Source organism: Xiphophorus hellerii, chromosome 6 (assembly GCF_003331165.1).
Source record: "Xiphophorus hellerii strain 12219 chromosome 6, Xiphophorus_hellerii-4.1, whole genome shotgun sequence".
Classification (NCBI taxonomy): Eukaryota; Metazoa; Chordata; class Actinopteri; order Cyprinodontiformes; family Poeciliidae; genus Xiphophorus; species Xiphophorus hellerii.
This window is the reverse complement of record NC_045677.1, coordinates 24,226,977-24,243,795: the sequence shown is the minus strand read 5'-3', so window position 1 is coordinate 24,243,795 and position 16,819 is coordinate 24,226,977. Positions and strand designations below refer to the sequence as shown.

The following is a 16,819-nucleotide window of genomic DNA, read 5'->3' as shown; positions in this document are numbered from 1 at the left end:
AATTGATTTTGAGCAAAAATTATGATAGACGTGTTTTTTTATAGCCCATAAACTTATCCTAACCTGTCAAAAGGAAGCGTAACAGGTCACCTTTATGAACTCGGCATAGTCCAAACATGTACTCAGGTAGAAGCAGCAGCTTTTACTGGGAAAACATTCAGATCTACTGAAAACCGTCGTATAAAACTTTACTCTACCACGACGAACAGCTTCTTCCTTCTGTCACTTTGAGAATTTTTTTGCACTTTCTGAAGCGTCGGCCTACGTACGCATCGGACCGTAGAGAATCACCAAACTGTCTCTGAACATATGGTACGTTGTTTTGTGTTTTTACTCACCTAGATGCAAAAGTTTCCTTCCTGCTCTCCAGATGGGGAGGTGAATGCTGTCGGGAATTTAATCCTCTGTACTTGTGGGGATTTATTTCCATTTGATATCAGATATGCATTAGTCCAATTGGTTTCTCTGTTGCAGATTTACATTCACTCTCACTAATGCTGGTTTATTTGTATTTAAAATATTTTTTGTACCTTTTGTTTGTGTAAGCTGCATAAAAATCCAACTTCTTCCATTTCGTTCCTGATTGAGACGCTGCGTTTCGCTTCAGGCTCTATAATGATCCAGTTTGACGCCAGCAGAACAGATTAGCGTTCATTTGACCTGGATTGAAGGATTTGCTTTTCATATGTCACGGCTGATAAGTGCGATACCACTGAGGAAACAACATCAGGACATTTTGCTCTGCACAGATGAGGAGAAAGTGAGGTTGGCCAACGTGGGCATCTGGACCACGAAAAGCCGCCATAGAGGCTTTAATGTCACTTTCATCTGATTTTTTCCTGCTGAATCTTTCATGACTGCAGATGGTGACTAACAGGAAGAACATCTTTCACAATAAAAGCAATTAAATGGCTTGTTGAAAGGTTTATGTTAGAATAACATTAACGATTGACACAAATTAATTGTTTGTTTGGAGATAAATTTGTTTAAAAATGTAAAATTAACACAAAACCATGTTTTTTTTCTTTTGGACATAGATGTGTTTAAAATTTTAAATGGACACAAATCCACATCATGTTTTCTTTCTTTCTTTCTTTCTTTCTATTTTTATTTTTTTTTAGATATAAATATGTTTAAAAATCTATAATTGACACAAATCCACTCCATGTTTTTTTTGGAGATAAATGTATTTAGACATTTAAAATTGACACAAAAGCACATCATAAGAAATGTTTTCATGCTTTTCAGATTTTGCACGTACACCACCTATGAAAAGTGCTCACCCCTTGGATGTTTTCCCCCTTTTTATTGCCTTTACAAATAAAAATTAGCCTATTTGACAGAAAAAACCCCCCCTTCAATGTCAGAATAAAAACTGATTTGGAAAATCAGAACTTAACAACAATAATAATTCACTTATTACTTTTGGTAGACGTTACAGAAGTATGAAAGCAGTGAAACAGTTTTTATTCCCAGGCTTTAAAACTCAATGTAATTTAAGTTTTAGTGTGATTTTATTGCTTTTCATTTTGTGACTTTTAAAAAATTGTGCAAACATATGACAGTAAAGTTATTTCTATTTCTAATAACAATAATGAATTTTATTTATTAGTCCCATCCAAGGACACTTTACAATAAAACAAAGATAAAACGTGTTTATCTATCGCATCAACCTGTTAATTGTACTAATGAATATTGTTTTTGTTATTTTTATTTTTTATCTCAGATTATTGCTCTTGACCAGATTGTATTTTCTCTCTTCCACCTTCTTCCTACCAGCAGGATTTTTCCAAAACTGACTCAAACCATCTGTCACTTTTTTACTCTGAAAATGTTCCAGGTCTGTGTAATACTGCATAAAGACACACGAATCTTTATTGCATAATACAAATACTCTATTAAGAAATCTACAAACATATTGGCATCTCTACAATTTTTTTGTACAATAAAACTACCTGAAGCCTTTATTTTTTTGTTGGTTTTTATCCTGCATTGCCTCAAAATGTGAGTTTGTTTCTTTTTTGTTTCAGTCAGAAAAGATTAAAAAGAAATAGGATGGATTGTTTCCCATTTGCATTTTTTAATGAATGAATGAATGAATGAATGAATGAATGAATGAAAGCGTTCATCACAAGGTCACTACGTCAGCTCTCTGTTAGCGGACTGCGCCCTCTGCTGGTCGTGTTCTCTATCAGCATCCTGCATCAGATCAGCAATGAGACAAACTGCGTCATCTTGAAATATTTGCATTTGAAAACACAGATTTTCTTTTTCATTTTGAGTTTTTTGTTTTGTTTTCAGGTGTGCAATAACTAAAACAGTATTTCAAGGAAATAATTAGAGTCATTTTTTGTTGTTTAGGTTTGTCTTTTGCTCAAGGTTGTTATTGATGTCACATTTTTCCATCTCATCTCCTTTTTCTGGTGGAAAAACACACAAACCTCTCAACATACCAAAAGGGGGAAACACGCAGTTAACACATCTAAATGCTATTTTTCCTGAAATTTAATCAATTTATTTTGTCTCAGTTTATTTTCTTAAAGGAAATTACAAATGATACAAAATATTTTCAAAAACTGGCTTTCATTTCCTCTCTTCTGAGAGATGACCTGGATTCAAAGTCCAAATAAATACAGGCTGTAGAACATTCTTATAAACCAGATAATAATATATTTCTTCAGAAAAATTAAATCTTCATGAACAGCAAATGTAATTCATTGACAAAATAAATTTATTGCCAAGCCCTACCAAGTTAAAATTTTATGCTAAATTTACTAGCACAAAATGTTAAATAAAAAAAACACATTAAGAGACAATAAAGTTTATTTCTCTTCTATTCCTATTGATTTTTTTCATTAACTGATTTATCTTAAAGTTGTAAATGTTCAACTGATGTTCAAACATTCGCCGTAATTTTCTTTCTGCTTGTAGTTTAGAAAAGACCCAAAAACAAACTGAAACTTTTGAGAATTAGACAAATATCGAGTGTTGAAAAAACAACAAAAGATGATTTTGTGTGAATTAAAGGAATTTCACAAAGTTAAAACCCAAAAGAGTTTTACCACTAACTCATAAAAAGTATTAGTTTTACTGTAATGGCCCAAATCTCTGGTAGGACCATTTCAGATTAAAGAAAAAAAAAAAATAGGATTAAATATCTGCCCCAAAAAAACTCACAAATGTGGAAATTAATTTCAGAAATTTTATAGAAAATACTAAGAAATGTCAGAGTTTGAAAAGTTTTATATTTTCAGGGAGATCTCAGAAATCTTGACATTATTCTCTGAAATTTTCAAAAAAAATAATTTGCCATTTCTGAGATTAAAAAGAACTTTAAAAGTTTAACTGGAACATTTTGATATTAATTTTGGAAATTTGCTAGAAAAACTCAGAAATTGTGACAATAATATCAGAAATAATCTGGATGGGAAAAAAAACAAGAACATTTTTGACTTTTGAAACAAGAAAAAAAATTTTTTTTCTCTCTAGAAAATTTCTGAGATCGATCTCAGTATTTCTGAAAATTTTCTAGCAATTTTTTCCACTTTTTAGGCTCTGAAATTTCTTTTCTCTAGAAATTTCTTCCTATCTAAAATGGCCCTAATATGCCGTTGTACAAATCTGATCGCTGTAACTCCTGCAAACTGCATCAACGCTCGTTCCCAGTTACGCAGTGAAACCTCCAGTGGGCGAAACTCGGAGAGGAGCTTGTCCGTGATTCTGTTACTGGCAGCAAACACTCAGCCTCTTCCTCCTCTGGGGAAACAATATTGTATTATCTTGTACTTGGACCACTTTTGAAGTGAGACGTTCTTCAAAAAACACGGCCCGAATAAAGTCCACGCATCCACAGCTCTACGCTTCCAATCTTCGGAGCAGATTTTTGTTTATCTGGGTTTTATTACCTCGGAGAGAAACGTCGGAGGGAGAGAGAGACTAAATGTATTTTCTTAAACACCTTAATTGAAATTGGGTTTTAACTGGCCGCTGAAGCGTGATGGCAGGAATCAGGTGCAGCGATTTTGCATTGCAAATGTAATCTCAGCTTTTCTTTGTGCCTGCTGCCCAGGAGGCTCAAAAATAGCTGGCAGATATGTTGTTTTTATTTTTTTTTAACACAAACTGTTTCCTTCAGGTTGAACCTCTCATTATTCCAAGACCCATTGCCATTAACTTTTTAGATTGAACTGCGGCGCGGTCCTGTTGTTTACTGAGCTGGGGGATTATTCATGGTGGGAAATTGTATTCTCTTCATGCCTGGCGGGGGTGAAATTTTGATTGCACAATATGTATGAGGAAATAAACAGCTAATTTGCCTTGAATTTCCATTCATCACAATAGTGAACTGAGCACTCCTTGTAGGCAACTCTTCAGTTTGGAGGTTTAATACCCACTCGGTGCACATTATAGGAAAACAGGCGCAGATTGTGTTTGGACAATGTTTACAGTTTTTTTCTTTAGATTTTAACAAATGTTAATGAAACTGAACAACTTGAATGTAATGGTTTTTTATTAGCCAAGCACAACTGGAAAAAAATAACCTGCTAAACCAAGTTTTATTTAATGTAATGGTGTCCAAACGTTTTGTCAAGTAAGCCAAAATTCACGACTCAAAAATAGAAACAAATAAAGTAGCCCAATTTTTTTATTGTTGTTTAAATTTTTTCAAAAAGGATGTTTGTTGTGGATACAAAACTGGAGTTTTTCTGGCAAAAAAACTCAGAAATTTAGTGATTAATCTCAGAAATTTTCTAGAAAAAACGTGGAAATTTTTGATTTTCAAAAGTAAAAATCTTTTGTCTTTAAACATTTTTTCTCATTTTCAAAAGTTGCAAATTTTTGACATTTGAAAATCAGAATTTTCCAGTCAGTTTATTTGCTGGAAATATATTCCTATTTTCCTCGACAGCCACCCTAATAAGCCGTTTCTTATTAGTTTTCACTTTCTTTTGGGCTCAATTGAATAAATTTATTTAAAGTAATTTTATTTCACACTCTTTCAAAATAGTGTAGCAATAATTGCTACATTTCTGGAAGAAAGTGGTTTGGATGAAAAGTCAAACAGTTTGTTAGAAAAATTTGTTGGTGATAATTTTACCCTGATTGCAAATTAAAACTCTCCATTTGCGTCTATGGAACAAATTTTAGGCATTTTTCAATTATAATTAGTCCAAGGGCCACAAATGGCCCCCGAGCCGCACTTTGAACACCCCTGATTAATTACCTGGTGGTTTTTTACACTTAAATTTATTCTAAACTGTTTTCTTACTTTCAGTTGCAGGACTCAGACCTGAACAAGCAACCAAAATAAAAATAAAATCCAGTTTTAGCTTATTTTGGGTGTGAATTGTTTCTGTAAGATGCATTAAAACTGGATCTGCACAACTGATCAAATTACAGTTCTCATCCCAGTGTGAATCTGTGAATTTTCATGCTTTTAAATTGCTGCTCTGCTGCAATGCGTTCTAACTCTCCTTTCCACTGAAATATTTAGCTGATAAAATGTTTTTCATGCACACAACTGATGATATAAATCTAACTGCAACCAGAGATCTTAGGTGCAGTGGTGGAGTCTCTTATTTTGAAGAGGAAGGGTTCAGAATTGATAAACAAATTACATTGTTATACATTTGAGGATAAATTATTGACTTTAAATCACAAAAAATGCACATTTTAACACCTTTTTTAGTTTAAAGTTACATTATCATTGCTGAATGATATCCTTTTTCAGAATGAACTGTTTACATTACGAATAAATTAAGATAAAATGATTTCCAGTTCTGATTGCCTCTGGATCTTCCTCCATTTTTAAAAGATTTAGATGAATCTGTGTTCACCTTGGGAACGGATGTTTACATACACAATAAAAACCTATTATCTGACTTGAAATGAGACTAAATTTTTCCTGTTTTTTTGTTGGCAACGATTACCAAAGTTATTTCTATTTCTTAAATGAGAAGGCCCTAATGATGATGTCATGGATTGGTGAGATTGATTGATTAATTGGAAGCAAATTTGTGGATTTATTTTACCTCACACAAGCGCTTTTCTTTTGTGAGGGTATAAATAAATCAAAAGAAATCAGCTATGAGGAAGAACAATGAACAATAACGGTTCATATGGGAGAAGTGAACGAGTCGTAGTCCAAAATGCAAAGCTGGTCCCCAGAACAAAAGCAAAACAAAACCTTGTGAAAATGGTGGCTAAAGCCGCGTTTTCTGTACAAATGAGCTCAAAATTTATTCCTCTGATGTTGAGAAAACACAAGATTGTATTTTTACAATCTTCTGTCTCCTTCTTCCTCTTTTCCACCAGTAGTGATTTCTGTCTGCTGGTCACACGACTCGTGTGATTCGCATAAAGTGTTTCTATCAAACTTTTGCAAAATACACTAACACTTCAACCTTATTGAAAAACGTGGGATTTTTCAAAATTTCCATTAAGCAAGTTTATTTTTTGTAATTCCAATTTGTGTAATTTTATAGTTTTATTTAAACCAATAAATCCTGGATGAGGAGGAGGAAGCCAGCGACATAAAACAGATTAGAGTTTGGGAATGGAGACAGGAATAAAAACCTTACATCATTTGGTCTGATGAAACTAAAGTAGAACTGTTTGGCCAAAGTGACCGTCCTTACATTTGGGAGAAAAACTGGATGGTTGCACCAACTTAACTGTGAAAAATGGGGGGTGTTAGCCCCAAAACAACCCCATGTTGTGGGGTTATTTTGCTGCAGGAGGAACTGGTGCACTTCATTACATAGATGGATGAGGTAAAACCATGGAAGCAACATCAATCAGGAAGTTAAAGCTTGGAGATTGGTTTTCCAAATGGACACCAACACTAAGCAAACAACCAAAAGTGGCTTAACCTTTGTGTGTATCAGCCTGAAGTGATACAGTTGATGCTGACTTGGGGTCTGGACCCCGCCGAGGCGAAAACGACACAGTTCACGCTAATGCTAGGGGTGGTAGCTGGCGGGGGTCCGAGTGAACGCCGCCGAGGCGAAAAGGAGAAGCTTGCACATCGCAAACAACAAAAAGATGTACTACATGTTTTTAAACTTTTTCTGGAGGTCAGCCAAATGAGCAAGTCCCCACTGATCAATGTTTTCACTGAATATAAAGCAAATAAAAATAGCCACTAACTGCAAGTTATTTCAACTAATATAAACATGTTTGATATACTTTAACCTAAATACAAGAAATATGAGAAAAATACATGAGTTATTTATATAAAATGGCACTTTTTAATCATGTTGTTCCAGTTCTGTTCAACCCTGTAACAACCTGGAACACAAAGCAAACTTGGCGTCGCTACGGTGACAAAACACAAACACCCTCGCTAACTCTATGCCGGCATGCAGCTGACTGAACACAGTTAGCTAGCTCCACCGTCCTGGCTGTAACAGAGGACGCCAACCCGATCCTTGTTATGAATCAACATCACCACCATGACCCATAACAGCATGCCAGCAGGGCGGGTTATGCCAAGCGGGGTCTGATACCCCCCCACCGCTGCACACCAGGGTTAATGCCAACAACGTGAATGTTTTGGTGTTTCCGTCTCAATCCTTTGGGAAAGTTGTGGGCGAGGCAGCCTAGAAACCCGACTCAGTCACTTCTGACAACTGTAACGGCTGCGAACTCAAATCGATCTCCTGCTCAGACATGTTCTGAAATGACATTTCCTCAATTTTGGTAAATGTTCTCCATTCTGATGCACAACTCCCTCAGTTCCTTAATTTCATCCCAGTGCAGATCGTTGGCTCAACGCCTCACCGTTGGTTCATCCTGGATGTAATGTGGTCCCTCTGACGCGCTGCAGGAGAGATTGAAGGAAAGTTATGGCTCTCTTGTGTCGCAGGTCCCAGTGATCCGGCACACTCAGAGAACCGAGATCAAGCTTTAGCACCTTCAGAAATGGCCCCCTCGAAGCTTTCAGCCGGGGTAGATTAAATAAAACGTCCCCTGGCTGCGGCTGTAAATAGCGCTGCAGTTAGCGGCCATCATCGGCCGATCCGATGGTGCCAAACAAGGTCAACGCAGTCGCATACGGGGCCGCCATCTTCAAGGAAAATGTTTTAACATTGACCAAAAGCTTTAATGCTCGGACTTTATAGCCATCTGCCGCCTCTCTGATGGCGATAATGGCTCCGCTCTCCCACTGTACTGCACTTCTGCCGAGCCGCTCCTCACTGCGGCGTCTCACGGCTCGATGATCTGACTTAACATCCCCCTGATGGATGAACAGACGCCAGTTTAGAGTTTCTCCACCGGCTGAGGTTCAGCGCCCCGTGACGCCCACGCCGAGGCCTCCGGTCGCCTCCAGACTCTGACACATCGTTTCCCCCGTGATTTGTGACAAGGAGGTCGAGGTTGATGGAGACGAGGAAATTTTCTGTCCTCCCGAGTGCAGGCCGAGGTTTTTCAGCTCTGCAGGCTGAGCCGAAGGTTGTTTCTAGCCTCCCTTGGAGAACCATCCTGCAAGGAATTGGTTTCAAGCCCCGTAATGGAGGCCTGATGATAGGCTATTACAGCCCATTTTCAGAAAATGACCTGCATTTTTTTAATAAAATAGGATAGACTGGCTGTGCCCCTTTGTAATATGCAGCTTTTATATAAAAGTGGAAGGAGAAACTGGAAAAAGGCAGAATTACTCCTCGTAGAGAATCTTTTTGCATCAAATTATCTCAGCGTGCCATGAAAGAGTACAGCTCTATTCACACACTTTGAACCCTCTTTTCAATTTCGTCACATTACAACCACAAACTTGTATGTGTTTTACTGTAATTTTATGTGCATAGCGTAAAATAATAATCTGAAAAGTGTGGCATGCTTTTATTTTAAATCCCGAAGAGTCTAGCTGTAGGTTATGAACCTCAAACAGCCTCATGTCTTCACCAGCCTCCAAGACATTTTCTTCCTGTACTTAGAGGTGACCTATTATGCTTCTTTAAACAGGTTATGATGCGTGTGTGGTCTATTCAAAACATGTTCACTGCATGTTTTTGCACAAAATCATTCTCAGATAATGATATGTTAGCCTGATCAGTTCTGCCTATTTTGAGCTGCTGGCCACGCCTCCCCCAACTCAACGTTTACGATCGCATGTGAAAATGGCTGCAAACAGATGCACAATTGTACAACCGTACATCTTTGAAAAGCAGAAGTGGAGCCTCCTGCACAACCATCTGCATTGCAAGTCCTCAGCAAAACTCTCGTCTTTCCCAGCAGTCATTGTACAGCAGTAGAACCAGCTGACCAAACATGCTGGAGCTCAGCTTGGGTTGCTAGGTAACTGGGTGGGCTTAACTGTGATGTTACATTCCAGAGGATTTTGAAACAGCTCTTTTTCTGGACATCAAAAAATTTTAATTTATTGCAAAAAACTGTTTTTTTTTAAGTGCTTGGTTTGTTTTTAGAAGCAGAACCCAAATAAAATAATAAAAACTTTATAATAGGTCCCCTTTAAATAATTTTAATTTAACTGCGAAGTTTGTTTAATAAAAAATGAGACAAAACGAGGAACAATTTTCAGGAAAAAAGAGGTTTTTATTTACATTTCATCAAAATGTTGCGTGTTGAAAACGATTTTTACGTTTTTCAATGATTAATTGGTTATTATAGCAGTCGAACTCTTCTCATAATTGACCAGCTTTTTGTACATTTTTACTGGTATTTTAGTGATTTTATTTGGAGATGTGCTACAAATATTTTAGGTTGGAAGGCCTCATTGCCATCACCCTAATCTTTACATCCGCTCACAGATTCTGAGTCACATTCAGGACAGGACTCCCGTTTCCAAGTATCAGTAAAATTACTAAAAAAAATTCATTTGTGTGACTTTTTTCCAACAATAATTCATTTATTTCTGTATGCACACTGCAAAAACACAAAGTCTTACCAAGTATTTTAGTTTAATTTCTAGTGGAAGTATGTTAGTTCACTTAAAATAAGATGAAACTAACTTACACGTATCTTCAGGAAGATATAGGAGCTTAGTTTAAATCAATGATTCATTCATTTTGATCTAAAAGTAACTTATTCCATTGGAGGATTACTTCACCTTTTACTATAATAAAATTAAAATAATCTGCCAGTGGAACTAGTGTTTTTACAACAATATAAAGAATTACAAACTCACATTTCTTCACATTTGAATAGTTTTGACTTATTTCAAGTTGATATAAAATATTTGCACTAGAAGCTGGACAAAAATACCTGGTAAAATCTTTAGTTTTTTTTCAGTGCAGTTTGTTTCAAAGTGGGTGAAAAATGTCACATAAGATCCCTGTAAAAAAATCTTGAAGCTTTTTAGTTGTAAGGTAACTAAAAGTGACAGAATCAATGCCTTTGCTTGATGCTCTGCGTACATCTGCTTAATGGAGGTTGACTTTCCAGGCCATCTTAGCAGCCACCATTTTTATTTTTTTAGCTTCACCCCTGCTGCACCACAGCTGTTTGATCTCGTCTTGATGATGCAAAGCCTCCGCCGCCTCCTCCTTTAGGATGTTTGATATCGGAGTTCGGAGCTCGCAGCCACGGTTTTTGCTGTTCCACTGCATCCGATCATTTCACCATCAGATCACTTCAAAGAAAAACACCAACTTTCCAAAAGCTGGAGTTGTTGTTTGTTTGGATTAGCAGTTTCCTGCGGTAAACGCGAGTTAAAATGAAACCTCTTGTATCATCAGCCTCAGGCTCTGAGATGTTGTAGCAATCAGATAATTTACTTAATTTATTTTTTTTTACCATATCCTGAGTTCTTGTGTGTTCTGTGCATTGATCTCCAGTTCTGCTTCTCCTCTGTGAAACCTTTCCTCCTCCTCCTCCTCCTCCTCCTCCATCGCTTATTCATTATTCATCAGCTCTTTCTGCTGGACCATAATACCCATTACCTGCAGATTCTGCCATCTGTAAAACAATGTCGCCCCAGCTGCTGCTTTATTTGGAGGAAACTGAGAGAAAGCAGATTATGCAAAGTGAAAATGGCTCATAATCCTTTACTTGGAGTTTGCACAGGTACATTTATATGTTAGTGCCAGTTTGTCCCGCTGGTCAATCGCTGTGCTGCAATAACAAGTCAGTTCAGGTTTATATTATGAATCTCTGGACCTTGAATCTTATAGCGAGTTTTATTTTTGCTGTGGCACTGCAATGCAGATCCCACGGGTGAGTCAGCTGAGGAAACATGGAGAAAATATGGAAAAATAAAGAACTTCTTTCTTGCCTCATATAACAGGTGCAGAAGTTTTATTCATATGGGGGAAGCTTATATTTGAGTTTGGCAGCCATTTTGCTTTATTGTTGTTGGAGCCAAATGTCAGTGATGTGCAAAGGTCTGAAATTAAAGTTTCTACATCTTTTGCAGACATTTGAAGTGGTCTTTATTAGTAGTTTTCCACGCCTTCTTGTAAGCTTTTCTTTTTGGACTTTGGTTGCCTAAACTTTCAAATTGGTTAAAACTATTTTTTTACCAATGTCTGCAAACATCAATAAAACTAAACAAAGATATGAGAAAACTATGTAATTCTGCAAAGTATTGATTTGTTCCTCCCCCATTTAGTCTTTTATTTCATACACTAAAATAAAAGCTGTGGCTGCGTTTCCAATGCAAATATTGCAAAACTTTGTTGATGTTCCACTAATTTAGAAAAAAACAAAATTTTACAATTGCGGTATTTCCACTAAATAAGAAACACAATTAAATTCACTCATGATTAAGTTTGTTGTCACGATAAATCATTAAAAAACATGCCATGCCGTCATCCTTCTACCACTTCCTGTCATCTTCTTTGTCATTTCTGCCAGTAGTAACTTCTGGTTTTTGATAAAAACACTTAATTCTAATGCAAAAACATTGAAATTTTTCAAAAGTGGCATTTCCATTAAGTGAATTTGCAACTTGCACAATTATATGGTGAATGAAAACGCAGCTAGTGTGAAATCTGATGTTTGTTTTGTGAGTTTCTTAAAGACGAGAACATTGTAGTATTTCCTGATAAAACCCTAGAATGGAAAGCGAATGTACTTTTCTTTTTTGCCTTGCTGTATTTGAACGAGTCGACCATTTCAGTGTTTTATTAAAGTCCCATTGATCTTCCTGAAGGGAATCTATTGTTGGTTTGTCTCTGCAGACTCTATTGAATAGATGATGTGAATTCGTATCTACTTCAGCTGGTGGACCAACATCCACTCGTTACTTTTCCATCACACACACACACACCTATAAAACATTTGAAAAAGCTGAGCTGGCTTTTTAAAAGTACCGGTATATCTTCTCCCTCACATCCGGGATGAAATGGTGTGCTTCAGTGAGCGGAGATTAAGAGGTAATCTCTGCAAATTGACTGTAGAAGGAGGAGGAGAGGCCTTCGTATACTCGGATCTTAAGGGAAGATGTTACACTGAGTCATTAGCCTTGAATCAAAAAGGCAAAGATTGAGTTTAACACTTTCTTCAAAGTCCCTCTGCTGCTTTGAAAACAACTTCTCATGGGGAGCGAAGCTCGCTTCTTCTCAGACATTTTTGATGTAGCTCTCCTCAAATCCACTCGTAATTTGTTCCAAATGAGCTTCATCTTAAAAGGTTATTAAGACTTTGCATCTTTAGATGGTGAAATTAAAGTCTTTGCTCTGTAGACTTTGAATGGGCCGCGTTATTCTTTTGATAGAGAATTTTCTTTGGTATCTAATGGCTGTTATTTAAAAAGAAAAAGTGGCTGTGAAATGTCTCAGAGAGACAAGACCCTTTTTCTGCAGGCCACCAACCAATTAAGGGAAGTAAATGAGATTTCTCCTGCTTGTACCGTTTATTTATTTATACAGGGGCAACGTACATCATTTCATTAACCTTTTAGAAGGAGAGATACATGGCACCAGGTTGTAGCAAAATATGCTAATTTCCACCTGGACTGATTTTATAGGTCACGATTTGGTGAAAAGCCAGTTTAGTAATTAATTACATGCATGTTTTATTTTTCAGATCAGATCACTAAAACCAAACAAAAACTACAAACCAACAGACAATTTATGAAACAATTTCTATACCTTCATTAATATTGAGTACAAATCTGCGTATTTAGCAGCCATATTTTAGCCAAATGTTAAAACATCTTATAGTCTCATTTGGTAAACTACTCCAATGACTTCACTTCACATTCATAAAGCAATAAAACACTTGTTTATATATACATATATATATATATATATTTCTGTGTTCATGCACCCCCTTTTTTAATGCCACCCTGGTCAATTGCCCATATTCCAAAATCCACCACCAGGCATTGCTTTGCTGTATGAAAAATTCTGTTTTGTTTTTCAAAATTAAAAACTTTACAAGGTGTCTGCACGTCCTTAAAAAGTCTTAATTTCATATATCTATAATCAAGACCTTAAAATGTCTTTAAATTATTTTAAAAAGTTGTTCTTAAATATGTTAATCACATATGTTAAAATCTGTTATGGAAAGAATATTTATTTAATCTCATATATTATATGTAACTTTCTTTTTTCTCATGTGACTTTATTGCTACGCAAAAGTTTGAGTTGCGTTCTGTGACCCGAGGCGGTTGCAAGTCTTGGTAGCTAGCTGCTAATATCCCGTTGCTAGCTGGTTAGCTTTTTTACATCCATCCTGGGTAAGTTCAGATTTATCACCAGTTGGTTGAATGATGTTCACATTCACTATTGGGTCATTTCTGTTGTGAACCCATATGATTTATTTATTTGCATTTTTTTGGTACATTTCTGTTGTGTTACAGGTCTTAAATTATGTTCATACTGGTCTTAAAAAGTCTTAAATCTGAGTTGGTGAAACCTGCAGAAACCCAGGTTTTACAGAGACACAGTCTGGCCTCAGATTTGTCCTTCTATGTCAACATTTGGATTTACAGCCAGTGAATCACGTGAAATATTATCTCCAGGTTTTGCTTATTGCTTCCTTTCTCTCCGCAGAGGAAGTCTCTTATCGCCACCAGCCTGGTTGTGGTGGTTTCGCTCTTTGTGGTCGTGGTGAACTTCTCTCAGATGCCAGACTTCGGTCAGACGTTCAGCAACCACTGGATGTTCTCCAAGCAGTCATACAAGGCTTTCAAGCCTCACCTGGGCTACGTCAGCATCCCAAAACAGGAGGTGAGAGACAGCATCGACACGTGTGATGAAAATCTACAGCTGAAATTATTATTTTTTCCACATTTAGTGTTCATTCACACCAGCCCTGTTTAGTCTAACTCTATATCTTTTGTCTAAGAAAGTTCAGTTGGTTTGTGGAAGCTGATCAAACTGATGCGGACCAAAACAAGTCAATTCTGGTCCACCGAAAAACCTGCGTTTTTGTTCGGTTGAAGTGAACTCTGATGCGGTTTGGATGCATATGTGCACCTGAGACTGCTCCAAAAGCAGGAAGTGGAATAAATCACAGTGCATTCTGGGTAAATGCAACCAAAACAAATGTGACAGTCCAGCGCTTTTTTTAAAACCAAAAACAAAAGCGAAAACCTACAACCGCTACTCCATTTTTGTTTACATTTTGTGAATAAAGTTGCGGTCATGTCTTCTTCAGAGGTTTTCATGTTGTTTCCTTCAGTGGTTCTTGGTGCAGCGCCCCCCCAGGGTGAAGAGGGGAACAGGTTTTCCTAAGGATTTAGTTCATTTGACACAGTGCCCTGTGAAACAGAACCGCAGCAGCTGAAAATGTAACAAAGGTTGCAATAGTCTACCAGACTACCAGGTGTCAAAACATTCTTAATCAGTTTCATACACTTTGTCAATATTAAAAATGTTGAAAAAACACAGTAAAGGTGTTTCCTTTAAATAAAAAATTGAAATTAAAATTACACATGAATATGTTTGTTCATGTGATAAGTCATTAAAAAACATCATCATCCTAAACTTTTCTGTTGTTTTTTTTGTAGTTTCCACCAGTAGTAACATCCTGTTAATGCAAAAAACCCAACAAAAACCAGATTTTTCTCTAAATTGGTGTGTTTCTATTGAGCAGATTTATTTTTAAAATGTCTTTTTGTCATTTTTGACCATTAAATTTTCATCTTGCACTGTGAGTGATCGAGGCATGATGTGAGGCGTCCATCACGCTAAGTAAAGGTTAACGTGTTCCCATCAGAAGCCTTGTATGTAAATTAGCCCCACTATTAAGAGGTCTTCTCAAAGCCACAGTTTGTCCATCCCATTTCCACGAATTCTCCTCCATTGCTTCAGTTTAAGTACATTAATCTCAACTTGACGTTTCCCGTGAGCAGATTTGAAACTTTTGACTTATTTTAGTCCAGACAGCAATCTTATTTCCAATCGTTGGTTCAGCTTGATGCCCATTTTGTAAATTATTTCCCCGTTTTGAGTAAAATGGCCTTTGGAGCTGCTTTCTGAATGACAGCTGCACAGACTGCATGCTTTTCTCACTTTTAGTTTTATTTTCCTGGTCAAAATCTTCAGTTCACATAAAAACTGAATAGATTCATGTTTATAGTTCACTGCTTCAACATTTTGAACCAAACATACAGAAACAGAAAGAACCAGTTCTTGTTCATTCATCAACTTTGAGCATAATTACTGAACATTTTATACATGTCACTGTTTACAGCCTTATTGTTTATTTTGTATTCATACACATGGTTATTTCATAAAGGTATTTTCTTAATGTGTGACTTAGGAATGCATAGAATAGAATAAGTTTTATTTGGATATTTTCAGAGTAACATTATGCTACTGTAACTTCTGCTTTTGAGTATCTTCATATGTGGCGCCAACAGATGCTGAGGCAGATTTATTAACTGTGTTTCAGCAGAAGTTAGAAATATGTAGAGAAAACAAGACGGAGGAAAGGATGACACATTTTAAAGATGAAGGAAAATGAGATGTTCAGGCTGACTGATGTTCCAGAACAGGATTACTGGAGTTTTTTCAATTTTATGTCTCAAACTTTAACAGGATTTCTCTGCTGGTTTTTTTCCCCTATACTTTGGATTTTATTACTTTACAATAAAACGAAATCACCTTATTTTTATTGGAACTTTTTTATATTTCTCTAATTTTAATATTTAATTTCTTATTCTTCAAGCATCTATTGGCATTAACTTATCATCTCATCTCTGATCCACAGTAAGAGATTATGAAATGCAAACACAGCATCTTCGTAAAGATTTCCTTAATTCACTGTAACTGTGCAACGGATCCCAAAATGTCTCGTCTGATGTTGTTTGTGTGCAATATGAGTAGCTAAAAATTTTACTCAAGTAAAAGTAAAAAGGTATTTGATTAAAAGTCTACTCAAGTACTGCATAACTGATCAAAACACCAATCATTTGATGTTTAAAAATATAAATTTAAGTGGAAAATTTTGATTTTCAAGGACAAAAATGACAATAATTCACATAAATAACAAAATAAGTCAACATGAAATTTTTCAGTTAAGTTTTTTTCAATAAGAAAACTGATGAAACTTTAATATAAACTGCAGGTGTGTGTCTGTGTCTGGTGCATTTTTGGTTAAAACATGTTTGATTTTCATTCAGTGGGTAGAAAATCCAGAAATTTTACTTGGGTAAAATTATCGATACTTCATAATAAAATTACTAAAGTAAAAGTAAAAAGTACAGTGTAATAAAAATACTCCTAAAAGTACATTTTTTCAAAAAAGGTTACTTTAGTAAATGTAATTGAGTAAATGTAACACTACCCAACTCTGGCCGTATTTCTTTGTAAACACAAACTGCCTTCTAACTGCTTCTTATTATCTTCACATTGTAATTTATGTAAATTGAAACATCAAATCCTGTTTAGTGTTCTAGGTGTTAAAT

The 16,819-nt window shown here is 36.1% G+C and overlaps 1 protein-coding gene across 1 annotated transcript in view; it reads left to right on the top strand.

The window, feature by feature from the left end:
* Positions 1 to 16,819, top strand: part of st6galnac3 (ST6 (alpha-N-acetyl-neuraminyl-2,3-beta-galactosyl-1,3)-N-acetylgalactosaminide alpha-2,6-sialyltransferase 3) — a 94,310-nt gene that overhangs the window by 16,045 nt on the left and 61,446 nt on the right. Inside the window, exon 2 of the mRNA XM_032566443.1 lies at positions 13,959 to 14,135. Within this exon, the coding sequence (XP_032422334.1) occupies positions 13,959 to 14,135 (177 nt within the window). The remainder of the gene's footprint in view (positions 1 to 13,958; positions 14,136 to 16,819) is intronic.